Raw genomic sequence first — 14,152 nt, 5'->3', positions numbered from 1 at the left:
CCTTATAGATACCGTAAGGTAGCTTTCTCCTAGCTATTCTGTCACTTTAGAATTAAAAAACAAGTGATATAAACTCTATTTTTATATTGATATTAATGAATGAATTTGTTTTTATCTTCTTAATAAAATAGGGATAAATTAATGTCTATAATAATTTGGGATTATTTTTAAAATATTATTTTATAAGAAGATAATTCAAAATTAATCTTATTAAAAAATTTGTTAAATGTCTAAAGTCTAAAATTTTATTAATTTTTTTTTAAATTTACTTATTTATCTTTTGTGACTCATGTCTAATTTTCAAATATTGACATATGGATAAAATAAATAAATTTTTGTAACTTTTATTTGAATGAGACAAAGTTTGAATCATAAGTAAATATTATATTATAAAAAAATCGCTATAAAATATATTTATTTCTTGAACTATAAAATTTAATTTTTTTTAATTTGTACGGACATAAATGACAAATAACTATATTTAGAATTTTTTTTATTTATAAAAACATATGAGATGTCACTTATATTTAAATATTATTAAAAAAGAAACAAGCATGTCATTCATATATCCATATTTAAGCTCATTTAAATTTTATAAAAATTTAAATCATTTAGATTTCAGATAAAAAAACAAATGCTACCTAAGTTCCAAATTAGAGTTTATGCTTAAAAATTTTATTTTATTAGATCAAGATTTTTTCATGTTTGATAATTTATCTAACCAAATATAATCAGGTAATTAGTAGTTGATAAATGAAAGAACAATAAATAAGTAAATCTTATTCATTTATAAAATAAAATTTTATCCATATCTAAAGATCATTTAAAGATCAGATGATGGTTAGATCAAGAAGCCTTATTCTTATTTTAAATGTTTACCTTTGTAATTCTGCTTCAAAGAGGTTTATTCTTATAACTACCTGGCGTAGCTCTGCTTCAACGAGTTTTATTTTTATTTTTTTATTATATTTAATATTATTTTGATAACTATAATAAAATTCCAATTTTCCACGAAAACGAGAGAAACCATCAACCAACTTATTAAAGAGTTGATAAATAATGAATCTGCTTCCAAGAGTTGTAAGATTTTATCATATGGTGATATGACATCTCAATATTAAAATAAACTTTATGATTGCTAAATGCCTAAATCTTTAATAAAAGATAACGTATAAATAGGTTAGTTTACTTTTTAACATTTTATTTTATACATGTTAACATCTTCAAGATTCAACTTTTTATTTTATACCACGTTAATTTCTTCAACATATTACTACTACTACTAATAATAATAATAATAATAATATAACTTAAATTTTTTATACAAATCTTAAGCAAATTTAATGATGGATGAGTAGCCATCATTAAATGATATTTTAATTTTCAATATCTACTATTAGATTCTTTGACATCAATGATTCAAAATTTATGTCAAAATTTTAAGTAAAAAATTTAGGTTGAAACAACCTCACCCTAACATAAGTATCATTGCTAAGCTAATTGTAGGTGACCATAATTACACTAGCAAATCTAATATGATCAACTGCATATGCTAGGACAAATTGTGAAAGGCCCAAGATCCACATAAAATATAAGCACAAAAAAAAAAATATTTTACATGAAATAGCTAAGTCCATTCTCTATAAGAATAGTGTGGGTACTTAATTCTAGATAAAGTACTAAATATAAGATACAACAGAGCACCAAAGCCACGATTTTACAAAGAAATACCTAGTTCATTCTATACAAAGAATGATCTAGGCCAATTCTTTACAAAGAACAATGTAGCTCCATTTCTTATAAAAAAGGACACATGCATTTAAAAACTATTTCTAAATCAATCGCCCAAAGGACAAGTTTTCAACAAAGCGATAAAGGCGTGATTATACAAAGAATGATCTACATTCATTCCTTACAAAAAAATGACTTAGGTTCACTTTTTACAAATAGCAAATTCGGTCTATTATTTACAAAGAATGACTTATGTACTTAAAAAATATTTCTAAGTAGAATATCCAAAGGGAGAGTTTTCAACAAAACACCAAAGATGTCATTTTATAGAGAAAGACCTAAATCCATTCTTTGTAAAGAATTACTTGAGTCTACTTTTTACAAATAATAACACACTTAGAAGTGAGAACCTTTGAGGCAACAAGCATTCTACAGAATGTATCTAAGGGAAAATATACATTTTACGAAATACACTTATGGATAAATATAAATTCTACATAATAAATTTATAGGTCAAATAAACATTTTACAGCATGTGCTTATAGGCAAACAAACAGTTTACGAAACAAGCTTACATGCCAAATAAACATTCTATAAAATGAGCTTATAGCCTTGCAAACATTCTACTGAATGAGCCTATGTACTAAGGGCAAAACTTTATAAAATTCACTAATAAGTAATATGTTGCAAAATCAATCCACTTTGTGAGAAACTAACATAAACACCGAATTCGAGAGTCTCCTTCGAAAGGTTCTCTCTGTCCTAGAGAGAACTTTGAATGGAAGAGTAAAAGGGTCCTCATGACTCGAGCAGTCACTCACAGGTGGGTGAAGTATTTCAATTTGCTACTTTAAATTCAAGATCAAGTAGATATTCAGGCTCTTCATTAGGGTGAGCAGAGTTGGTGAGGGGTACAGAACACAGGGTATTAACAACCAAGGTTGTTCATCAATTTCTCAATCTGTTAAAAGAGAGTTTGCATAAATATGGATACTGAGGAATTGATTAGAAAATGCAAAGCTATAAGCATAGGGGAGGACAAAGAAAAGATAGTGAACTTTGAGGGAAGCATGAGGAGCAAAGGAAGACAAGTAGTAGTTGGTTGTTTGGTGGGTAAAATTCTACACAACAGGAGTGTTAATCAAGAAGGATTGAAGAGTGCGCTACAAATGGTGTGGCGGACAACCAAAGAAATTCGAATTGAAAGCTTGGGAAACAATGTCTTTTTGTTCAAATTTGCGTTAGAAGCAAACAAGAAAAGAATCCTAGCAGGAGGTCCTTGGCACTTTGACAGAGCTTTGATTATCCTCACAGAGCCAAAAGGAATTGGGGAGGTTACTAGACAAGCCTTTACACATACTTCATTTTGGGTACAACTTCGGAATGTTCCAATCATGTGTATGGAAAAGGACACCCTAAAAGTTTTGGGGGAGCAAATTGGGATTGTGGAGGAAGTTGAGACGGACGAATATGGAGAATGTATTGGTGAAATTGCTAGAATACGAATCTCTGTTGATATAACAAAACCACTGCCCAAAATGATTTTTCTCAAACTAGAAGGGGAAGAAAAAATCCCAATGCCAGTTGGCTATGAGCATCTACCAGATTTTTGTTTTTGTTGTGGACACATTGGTCATAGCTTCAAATAATGTGCTCAGTACAGGGGGCAAGACAAAGAGCAGCTACCATATGAGGTCTGGATGAAAGCGATCAAGATAAGTGAAAAAGCAAGACTGAACCGCAGTAGAGGAAACTGGAGTAGAAACCATGGGAAAACCGATGGCAATCAAACAATTTCCGAGCAAATCGATAATGAGAGTTCACAACAAAGGCGGTTTGAAGCAAACCCGGATATGGTGCACGGGTCGAAACCAACAAATGAGGAAACGGGTCAAATCATTGAACAAGCTCGAGATGCTGAGGTGGAGTGGAAAGCTGATGAGCATTTAATACAAGATATCGAAGGATCGAAAAAGAAGCAAATCGGGGACAGTAAGCACGAGGTAGCAGCTGACAATGGAAAATCTCCTGGAAAGTCGGGATTTCTAGCGGGAAAGGGAAAGGCAAAGGCAAAAGAGAGGGAAAATGAAAGGGCTGTCTCAATTGAATTAGATATGGGTGCAGCAGGCTCAGAACACCAAATCCAAAAAACCAAAAATCAAGCAGAAGAGGGAACCAAAAAAGATGGTTTGGATAAAGGGCCACACATGAACTACTCGAGGCCCAATAAAAGGAAATGGAAGCTGTAGGCTCGAACAACATGTAACAAGAGTGGATGCAAGGCTAGCCCAAAGGCTTCAAAAAGGTCAAGCTGTCACCTAATTGAACCGAGCCCAAAACACAAAAAAATAAAGCTTGGTAGCCTGATTAAGTCAGCAATGAAGCAACAACAAGAAGGCTACCCAACAGCAAAGCTCAAACTTACTTAGGAGTCGTTGGCAATAGAAGAAATGGAGATGGCAGTTCCAAGTTTAGAAGAGATATCGGCGGAGGCTGGTTGCCAGCCCCGCCGGAAGCCATGAGGATCCTTAGTTGGAACGTTCGGGGTTTGGGGAATACCCGAACGTTTCTAGCATTGCAAAAGATTCTCTAGTTGCATAGGCCACAGCTTTTATTCCTGTGTGAAATGAAGTTGTTGCCTGCGCAAATGAACGGGATTAGTAGGAAGTTAAACTTTGAAAATTGTTTTGAGGTGGATAGAAGAGGTAGAGGAGGAGGTTTAGCGATGTTGTGGAGCTCTGAAATTGTGGTGCAAATCAAATCTTTCAGCAACCACCATATTGATGCTGAGGTTCAAACTGAAAATGGGAAGCTCTTTCGATGCAACAGCGTTTATGACCATCCTGAGGTTGGACAAAAGAAGCATATTTGGACACTTCTGAGGCGGTTGGCAGGATTATCCCTTTTGCCTTGGTTATGTTTTGGCGATTTTAACGAAGTATTGCACCCTTATGAAAAAACAGGAGGTAATGAACGAGAGTTAAGCTTGATCAGAAACGATAGAGAAGCTTTGCGAGATTGTAATCTAGTGGATATGGGATATAAAGGATACCCATTTACCTGGAATAATGGGAGATATGGGCCTCATTACATTGAAGAACGGCTTGACAGGTTCTTGTGTAATAGGAGCTGGAGTGACATTTTCTACGACTGTGCAGCAGCTCATCAAACTACCTGGACTTCTGATCATTGTCCATTGTTGATGGAAGTTCAATAAAGGGGGAGAGGATTATGCTGGAAGAGAAAAAAGTCCACTCGAATTCATTATGAGGATTTATGGAGTCCATATGAAGCTTGCAAAGAAATAATCAAGACTGAATGGAGTAGTTACGGAAGCTGGAATGATGCAAATCCCATACCTTTGTTTTAAAAGGTGGTTAAAGAATCAATGGCTAGGCTGCTTTTGTGGAGCAAAGAAGAGTTTGGTGAAAGAGAGAAGAAGCTAAAGCAGATTATGAATCAGCTAGAGAGGCTGAAACAAAGCTATGTGCAATATGATTCTGGGGAAGAGATTAAGAAGTTAGAGGGGCAGATTCACGATATTCTAATTGATGAAGAAAAATTTTGGAAGCAGCGATCGAGGGCGGAGTGGTTGAAAGCAGGGGACAAAAACACCAAATACTTTCACTACAAAGCATCATCGAGGAAGAAAAAGAACCGGATTTGGGGAATTGAAAATGGGTCAGGTAGCTGGACTGATAAGGCAGAAGAGGTGGAGTATGAGTTTTGCGAATATTTCGCAAAACTCTTCACTACATCACAGCCAAGTCAAGAAGAAATTTCGGCAGCATTAGAAGGAATCACGCCAAGAGTCTCAGAAGCCATGAATGAGCAGCTAGAGCAACCTTTCACATTGGAGGATATTACGGAAGCCTTAGCTCAAATGTCTCCGACAAAAGCTCCAGGACCAGATGGGCTTCCAGCAGCCTTCTATCAGAAACACTGGAACGTGGTGAAAAAAAGGGTCATCACAACCTGCCTCCACATTCTAAATGAGCAAGGTACCATGGCTCCTCTTAACCATACCTATATTGCTTTAGTCCCAAAGGTTAGCAAGCCTAGGAGAGTAACAGATTACAGACCAATTAGCTTGTGCAATGTGATCTATAGAATTGTGGCTAAAACGATTGCAAATAGGCTGAAACATATCCTCCATCAAGTTATCTCCCCAACACAAAGCGTGTTTATTCCTGATAGGCTCATAACAGACAATATCATAGTAGGATGAGTGTCTACACAAAATTAGGCATAGTAAAGGAAAAAGAAATGAGCTGGTGGCTTTGAAACTTGATATTAGTAAGGCTTACGATAGAGTTGAGTGGAGCTTTTTAGAACAAACCATGACTAGGTTGGGTTTTTCTTCAAAATGGGTGAATCTAATTATGAGATGTATAACTACAGTGTCTTTCGCTGTAATTATTAATGGAGTGCCACGTGGAGTTATCCAACCACAGAGGGGCCTAAGGCAAGGGTGTCCACTTTCGCCATATTTATTTATCATGTGTGCAGAAGCTTTTTCTTCTCTGATGTTACAGGCGGAAAGGCAGAAACTCATTCATGGATTATCGTTTGGCAAAGACATAAATATTTCACACCTCCTCTTCGCTGATGACAGCCTAATTTTTATCCGAGCTTCGCCTATGGATTGTGGAAATCTGAAAAGAATTTTTGACAGTTATACCACTGCATCAGGCCAGCTGTTTAACCTCGAGAAGTCATCAATGTTTTTCAGCAAAAACACCAAAGTTGAGGAAATTTCAGCCATACAGAATATTTTTCAGCTCAATGTGGTTTCAAGGCATGAGAAATACTTAGGTCTACCTTCAATGATAGGGAGGAAGAGAAGTAGTTTTTTCCAAGATGTCAAACTCAAGGTAATGGAGAAGATATCCAATTGGCAGCATAAATTTTTCTCCAGTGGGGGCAAGGAAGTGTTGATTAAGGCTATGGCTCAGGCTGTTCCGGCATATGCCATGAGCGTGTTCAAAGTTCCTCTAGGAGTGTGTGATGATATTCAGAGAGCTATTGCCAATTTCTGGTGGGGATCCAAAAAAGAGAAGAGATGTATTCACTGAGCGAAATGGGAACGTCTAAGCCAAGCGAAAAGCAGAGGAGGGCTGGGCTTTAAAGACTTCTCAAGTTTTAACCAAGCATTAGTGGCTAAACAGGGGTGGAGATTACTGCAACATCCAGATTCATTAGTTGCAAGGGTGTTGGAGGCTAAGTATTTCAAGAAAGCTGATTTTTTAAATGCAAAGCTTGGATCTAACCCGAGATTTATATGGAGAAGTATCATTTGGGGAAGACAAGTTATTTTGGCCGGTTCAAGATGGAGAATTGGGAAGGGGGACAAGGTGCAAATCTACAAGGCTAGCTGGATCCCAAGGCCCTCGACATTTAGACCCACCTCTCGGCCAACCTTGCCAGAAAATTCCTATGTCTCAATGTTAATTAATGATGACAACCAGTGGGATGAAAGGAAGATCTACTGCCATTTTGATAAGCTAGATGCCGACAGAATTGTAAGCATGCCTCTTCCTAGGCAGCCAAAGGATGATCAAATCCTTTGGCATTATGACAAACAAGGGAGGTATAGTGTAAAGAGTGGTTACCAGGTAGCTTTGAGATTGAAATTTCTAGCACTCCCCTCAAGCTCTAGAAATACAACAAACCAATGGGAGACAATATTGGCTTTGGATTTACTTGAAAAGCTGAGGATATTCATGTGGAGGGCAGAAACAAACCTCCTCCCATCTATGGAAAATCTCTGGAAAAGAAAGGTAGCTCAAGAGCCGGTTTGTCAGATCTGCAAATATGGTGTGGAGAGCATCTTTCATGCTCTGGTCAATTGTAAAACAGCGAGGAAAGTCTGGAGGCTAACTCAATTTGCAGAAGATCTTCGAGAAGAGGCTGGGGAAGATTTATTGAGTTTGTTGAAGGGAAGATTATGCTCAAGGAGAAAGGTTGATATTGAATTGCTAGTGGCCATCTGTTGGGGGATTTGGAGTGCACGGAACCAATTTATTTTCAAGCTAAAGAAGGAAGATCCCCATATCGTGCTGGCCAAAGCTGAAGCTATCCTAAAGGCATATAAACGAACCCATGTGCCAGCACCAATTCACATGGATCAGCAGACATGGAAGGCACAGCAGAATTGGTCCCCTCCTCCAGCTGGTTGGTTTAAGCTAAATGTGGATGTAGCCACAAACCGAGAAAAGCACACATCAGGCTTGGGAGTTGTTATTAGAAATGCCGAGGGAATTGTAGTGGCTGCAGCAATTAATTGTTCAAAGTTTTGTGGAGATGTGGCCTATGTAGAGGCAGAGGCTATAGAATTCGGCCCGCAGGTTGTTGGGAATGCTAAGCTACCCTTCTTAATTGTTGAGACAGATTCTCAAGAGGTAGTAGGTTTCGTAAACAACAAACAGAGTAGCATGAAAGAGATCTTTTGGGTTGTGGCAGCAATCCAAAGTTTAATGAAGAATTTTAATCAGATTAAGGTTCAACATATACCTAGATCTTATAATGCTTTTGCTCACTCTCTAGCTAAGTTAGCACTAAAGAAATGTGAAAAAATTATTTGGATGGGTTCAGACCCCTCAGAACTAATGTTTGTTTTTCCTTCTTCATTTTAATGAAAGTTTAGTTCCATTTAAAAAAAAAAAACATAAACGCCGAATTCAAACCCAAGCCCATTAAAAGCCAAAGACAAAAAGTCAAAATTAATGGCCAAATAAGACTTGTCATTAACAAGTCTTAGCACATATTGAAAGATACCCTCATGCATGGACTTGTTGACACATGTCACAAAGACAATACTATATATCATGATAACTCCTCCACTTCCTACTTCAAGTCGCTTATATAAAGGCCAAGCATCCCACTGGGATGATGAAGCTATAAAATGAATACAAAAATCCTATGCATCTTGCTCTATTTTTTTTCTAGAAATTAAGTAAAAAAATAAATAAATAATTTGAGCATCGAAAGGCTATTGCTGGCACGCCAGTTCTTTTTGATAATTTTTTATAACAAAACAATTAACCATAAAAAGACACTTATTTAGGACGCGCCTTGAGGAACAAAGTTAAATTCAAAAGAAAGTTTAAAATATAAATCAATCACAATATATGAAGCAAAAATTTACATCAACAACTTTTAAACATAGTTTGAGACAGTTGCACAGCAGACCAGGGCCTTAGAAGTTAGAACACATAAAAAAACCATTAGACCTCTAAGAATTTGTTGTGTAAAAGTAAAATTAGAATCCAAATGAATTCTAAATTCCTACTCATACCGCTGAGAGAGCATATATATAACTAAACATAACTTTCAGTGATATAAAAAAAAAAAACAAATAATAAATCTCACTCATTAAACTCCCAACTCCTCCATCTTCTTATTACTCTTTAACTCAATGAACTGTGGGCGCAAAGATCAATATTAGATTTTAAGTTTCATTCTTAGAAATGCTTTACCTGATTCCTTTTGTCCATCTCTTACATTAAAAAAGATTATTGGAATAAAGCAAATCAAACTCAAAACTGTGCAAGAATTCTTAACCATTTTAACCCAAACACGCCATGTTAATTCTCTCTGAAAAATCCCATAAAGCCATCAGATTTAAGTGAAAAAAAATGTAATTTCACATATCTCTTGGTTGTGCTAACACAGAGACATGCTTATTCACGCTGGCAAAAAGCTCCAAAGAAAATTTCCTGTAGTGACGCAAACAGTGGGTGTTGTGGATTAACGAGATTATTATATATAATCAGTACAAGTAAATTCTCTAATGTCAGTCTAAATCAGTTGGCATCATTCTTAAATGTCTTCGTCAAAGATCAAATCAGAATAGCAATTGTCAACCACAGGATGGTCCATGGTGATGAACAATCAGATGGTGGAGAAAGCGAAGGTCGTACATCACAATAATTCAATATTCAAAACCATTTACTCCGAGCAAAGAGACTCTTGATGGCTCATAATGTTGCGTGTTGGATGGGTTAAAAATGTGATAAGTAAAGTTGAAACTACAGAATGCTGACAAAGTCTTTCTTTGTCAGCATTTTTATTTATTATTTTCTCCTTCCATAAATCCATACCCACGATCAACATGATGTTACGGTAACTTTACCGTCCACCATCTCATATATGAATATAAATATGGATATAGATTTGGCCCCTCTTATATTCAACTAAACAAGTGCTAATCTGTGAGTCGCAAAGACAGTTTCCACAGGCCTATTAATAATCAAATATCACCTTCCACTAGATACTGATTCAAGTGTGTGTGTGTGTGTGTGTGTACGTATTATGCTCACAAGAAACACTGAGTGACAAAGATTAATTAAAATAACCCATTCAAGTATTTTTCAATGATATTACAAAGTAAAGAGTTGGGCGGATTAAAAATACACATTGCATTAACAATCAGAAATATGACAAAGTGCTTACACAGATGATAATAATATAAACTTTACACTAGTAACGATAAGATCAGCAGCAGCAGCATTCAGCCGGTTGGATACTATTCTATATATATAATAATAATATAATAATAAAAAAACATAAAAATGAAATTAGAAAAAAGGGAATAATCCAATCCCATGATTTGATGTCTTGCCTGCTGAACTGAACAAAAGTTTGGCAAATTCTCTTGTCCTTCTGCTGAACTGAACACTCCCTCTCTTCACTCTCGGATAATTCCCAAAATGGCCAAAATATTTTACTTGATGATTAATAACAATAATAACATCATTAAATTAATTAAAAATATATACACAGATTCTTCAATTTGTTGCTGTGCTTCCCAAAAAGCCAAAATAATACTGCACCCACTTCCTTCTCCTCCCTATCTTCTTCTTCTTCTTCTTCAGATTCTATTCACAAAATGAGCAGAAATCAAGTCGAATTCAAAACCCAACAAAAAATACACACTCACCATTCCTCCAACAATCAATCATTTCTTAAAGAGCCCGCTTCGCTTCACTTGGCTTCATTAACTAGCTCAGTGATCCAACCCAGATCCGGATCCACCGCATTAGTCGGGTACGGGTCGACCCGTTCCAGAGAATTCTCCTTGCTTAGTCTTTCAAACATTTTCGCCCGCAAGTCCCTCCCTGACTCTACCCTCTCCATCACCGGCTCCTCCTCCTCCTCCTCCCAGCAAGTGTTAAAGATATCAGGATATCCGATGCCTGGTCGGGTCGGAGTACGGGTGGGAGTGGAGGGGAGGCTGCAGAATCCGGGTCGAAGCATAGACCCCCGAGGAGATCCGTACCCCGGGGAACCGCCCACACCCCCAACTTGAATATTCCATGAAGATGGCAAGGACTTGACCTTTCCAAGCTGCAGGTTCCTGAAAGAAGCCATCATTTCGTTGATGGAACTCGTGCCCAGTGACCGACTCAGCGAGTGACTCATTGGCGACTCAGTTCTTGGACTCGGGGGTGGGGAAGCAGACTCCGGAGACGACAAAAACGGAAGCGTCTTCGCACAGGAAGGCGAGTCAGAGGCAGAAGCACTTCTTGGACTCTGCTGGGGCAGGATTCTGAGTTGGTCCGGCGTGTGAGCGAAGAAACAGACCCTCCTCTTGCAACCGCCTCCATCTTTGCAAGGCTGCGTACGGTATCTCGCCGGATGGAGCCAGCACTCGAACACGCCGTGGGCGAACTCACACGCGTCACCTTTCTTGCAGCTTCCCTTGCGAAAATCGGGGCAGGCCGTACCCGAATAATGATACTTCCTCGGGTCGCGCCTCCGCGCTTTCTCTCCAGGATGAGCGTACGGACACTCGGTCCAGTCATGCGACCTTCCACGTGCGCACTTCCTCACCTTGAACTCGTACATGCGGAAGTGGTCGCAGGAGTAAGCGTCCACCGGAGAATCCGGATCCAGACCCGACATATCGCTATCGGAGTCCAAATCCGGATCGTTTGACGGCAGGTAACGGTGGAGTGCCGCATAGGTTTCTGGGATATGGTAGAGATTGCTATATTCCGGGCTGCCGTTTGCATTGCTGTTTAAGGAGTGAGGAGAGAAAATGTTATCGGCCGTTGGATCATCGGGGAGTTGTGGCCACGGAGGGACGAGGATCGTCGGGTTCGGCCGGTGAGCTTCTCCGAGCATCATTTTCCAGTTTTGTTTTTTAGGGGCGGTGGCTGTTGATATTTTGGGGAACAATATCACTGCTTTGCTTCTGCTTATAAACTGATAAGGATTAAGGAGTAACCGTGGTTAGGTTTATGTTAACCGTAGTTAGGTTTAATGTTAACCGCGGTTAGGTTAAAAATCTTAGAGCGGCCTTTTTGTACTGCAGTTAAATTAGAGAGGAATGTTCACGTTACTCGACTGTTATCACGTAATTTGACAGTCCAACAGAGTTGGATTTATGTGCTCCACGTTGTGGTTCCACAAGAATTCTTTTGCAACGTGGCAGATTCTGGTGGGAAGTTGAGGAAACTCTGCGCCGGAAGCCGTCATTTATTACGCGGGTTGGAATATTTATTTTTCTGGCCTACGGCCCCTAGTGTTCCTGACTCCTGAGTCGGTGGAACATGGGATGGAGGATGTGGAGGATAAGGATGGATATTTAAAAAAACAAATTAAAAACATATATATTTTTTTTTTTGGGTAAGAATTTTGTATCCCCACTTTCCATTAGAGGATATATGCGTAAACTGCAAAGAAATTTTGGTTCGCCTAGTTATAGTTCTAATGCGGTTCCCTAAAATTCTCTTTTTATTGACATATATAGTTTGAAAATTATGATAATTAAAAAAAAAACGAATCATAAATCGACACCTGTCATCACCGTCTCTAGTTACTAGTAATAGTTCGACAATGTTGAAATTGCGTATTTTTGAGACATTGAATATACCATCGGAATTTGTTTTCGTCATGAACACGATGATATAATTGAATTCCTTTACAAAGCGTTAAAGGCTCATGGTAGCAATTTAGGGCGCCAAGCTACCACCATTAGAATCGACACCTTTGCATCTATAAAATGGTGGTATAGCAATACCCTAAATCCTCGCAATAAAACCGTGATCCTTCCACGTGCTTCGTTGAGGTAACTGACCATATCATTAAGGTCTTCTTTGATATTCAAGTACCGTAATTTTTAAGCGATAGTTGAATGGTGGACCTACACACAAAAAACCATTCAAACTCCTTATATTTTGATTAATTTTATATATGGATTGAATTTTTATTTTATTTTCAAATATGTCCCTAATTTAATTATATTATTTTTTCAATTAAAATTGCTGACTGATTTTATAAAATAATTAAATTATATATTTATTAAATAGATTGAAAACATTAGGGGTCTAAAATGTTATTATTGCTTTAATCTATTATTAAAAAAATTAATTGAAAAAAAATATGTCAATGTAATATAACGTTGTCTCCAGTATTAAAGGTACTTGAAAAAAACATACAATAACAATTGTCAACGTTTTCATAAATCTTTTATGTAAATTTTGATATTTTATTTATTAGTTACGTTAAGTAAGAGGTCAAGTTAGAAAATAAAATTTGAATATTTTGAGTGGATTTTTTATAGAAGAATCATCAACATCTAATTTCTCAAATAGAGTCAGAGTACCTGGTAAAAAAATAAGAAAAATTATCATTGCACCACCTTTATTTTGTCTTATATTCATTTAACCAGCATAAAATTTTAACATGTTTTTTGCAGCACCTTTCTTTTTAAATTTGTATCAATTAGCCACTTTTGCACTAACACCATTAAATAATTTAAACGAAATGATAATTTTACCCCTAAATAAATTGAAATACCATTTTATTTTATAAAAGCTATGAAAAATAAAAATTATAATTATAAAAATACCCCTAAATTTAATAAAAAATTAAATCTCTAATAGAGCCGCTCAGCTTTAAATTTTGATTTTGCAAAATTTTAATAATTATTTTTATTGAAAATTATAATTTTCCAAAATTTTAATTAAAAAATTGAATTTATTTATTAAAAATTATAATTTTGTAAAATTTTATTAAAATAACTGAATTTATTGATTAAAAACTAAATCCCAAAATTTTAATAATTTAGGATATTTTTATTAAATCCCAAAATTTTGTAATTGTTTTTATAATTATAATTTTTATTAAAAATAAAAATTCTAATTTTGGGATTTATTTTTATATTAAATTTAGGGTATTTTTATAATTATAATTTTTTATTTTTCAAAGTTTTTATAAAATAAAATAATTTTTTAATTTATTTAGGGGTAAAATTATCATTTTGTTTAAATTATTTAATGGTGTTTGTGCAAAAGTGGCTAATTGATACAAATTTAAAAAGAAAGGTGGTGCAAAAAATATGTTAAAATTTTATGGTGGTTGGACGAACATAAAGCAAAAAAGAGATGGTATAATGATAATTTCCCAAAAAATA

The 14,152-nt window shown here is 36.0% G+C and overlaps 1 protein-coding gene across 1 annotated transcript; it reads right to left on the bottom strand.

Annotated features, from left to right (window-relative positions):
* Nucleotides 1-10,134: 10,134 nt before the first annotated feature.
* Nucleotides 10,135-11,923, bottom strand: LOC102609388 (zinc finger CCCH domain-containing protein 20). Its single transcript, XM_006475304.4, has one exon. The coding sequence runs from the start codon at nucleotides 11,860-11,862 to the stop codon at nucleotides 10,717-10,719; it is 1,146 nt and encodes a 381-aa protein (XP_006475367.1). The 5' UTR covers nucleotides 11,863-11,923; the 3' UTR covers nucleotides 10,135-10,716.
* Between the last annotated feature and the right edge of the window lie 2,229 nt (nucleotides 11,924-14,152).

This window comes from Citrus sinensis, chromosome 1, assembly GCF_022201045.2.
Source record: "Citrus sinensis cultivar Valencia sweet orange chromosome 1, DVS_A1.0, whole genome shotgun sequence".
In the NCBI taxonomy this organism is placed as follows: domain Eukaryota; kingdom Viridiplantae; phylum Streptophyta; class Magnoliopsida; order Sapindales; family Rutaceae; genus Citrus; species Citrus sinensis.
Note: the sequence above shows the minus strand (reverse complement) of the source record. Positions and strands in the feature narration are given on the sequence as shown.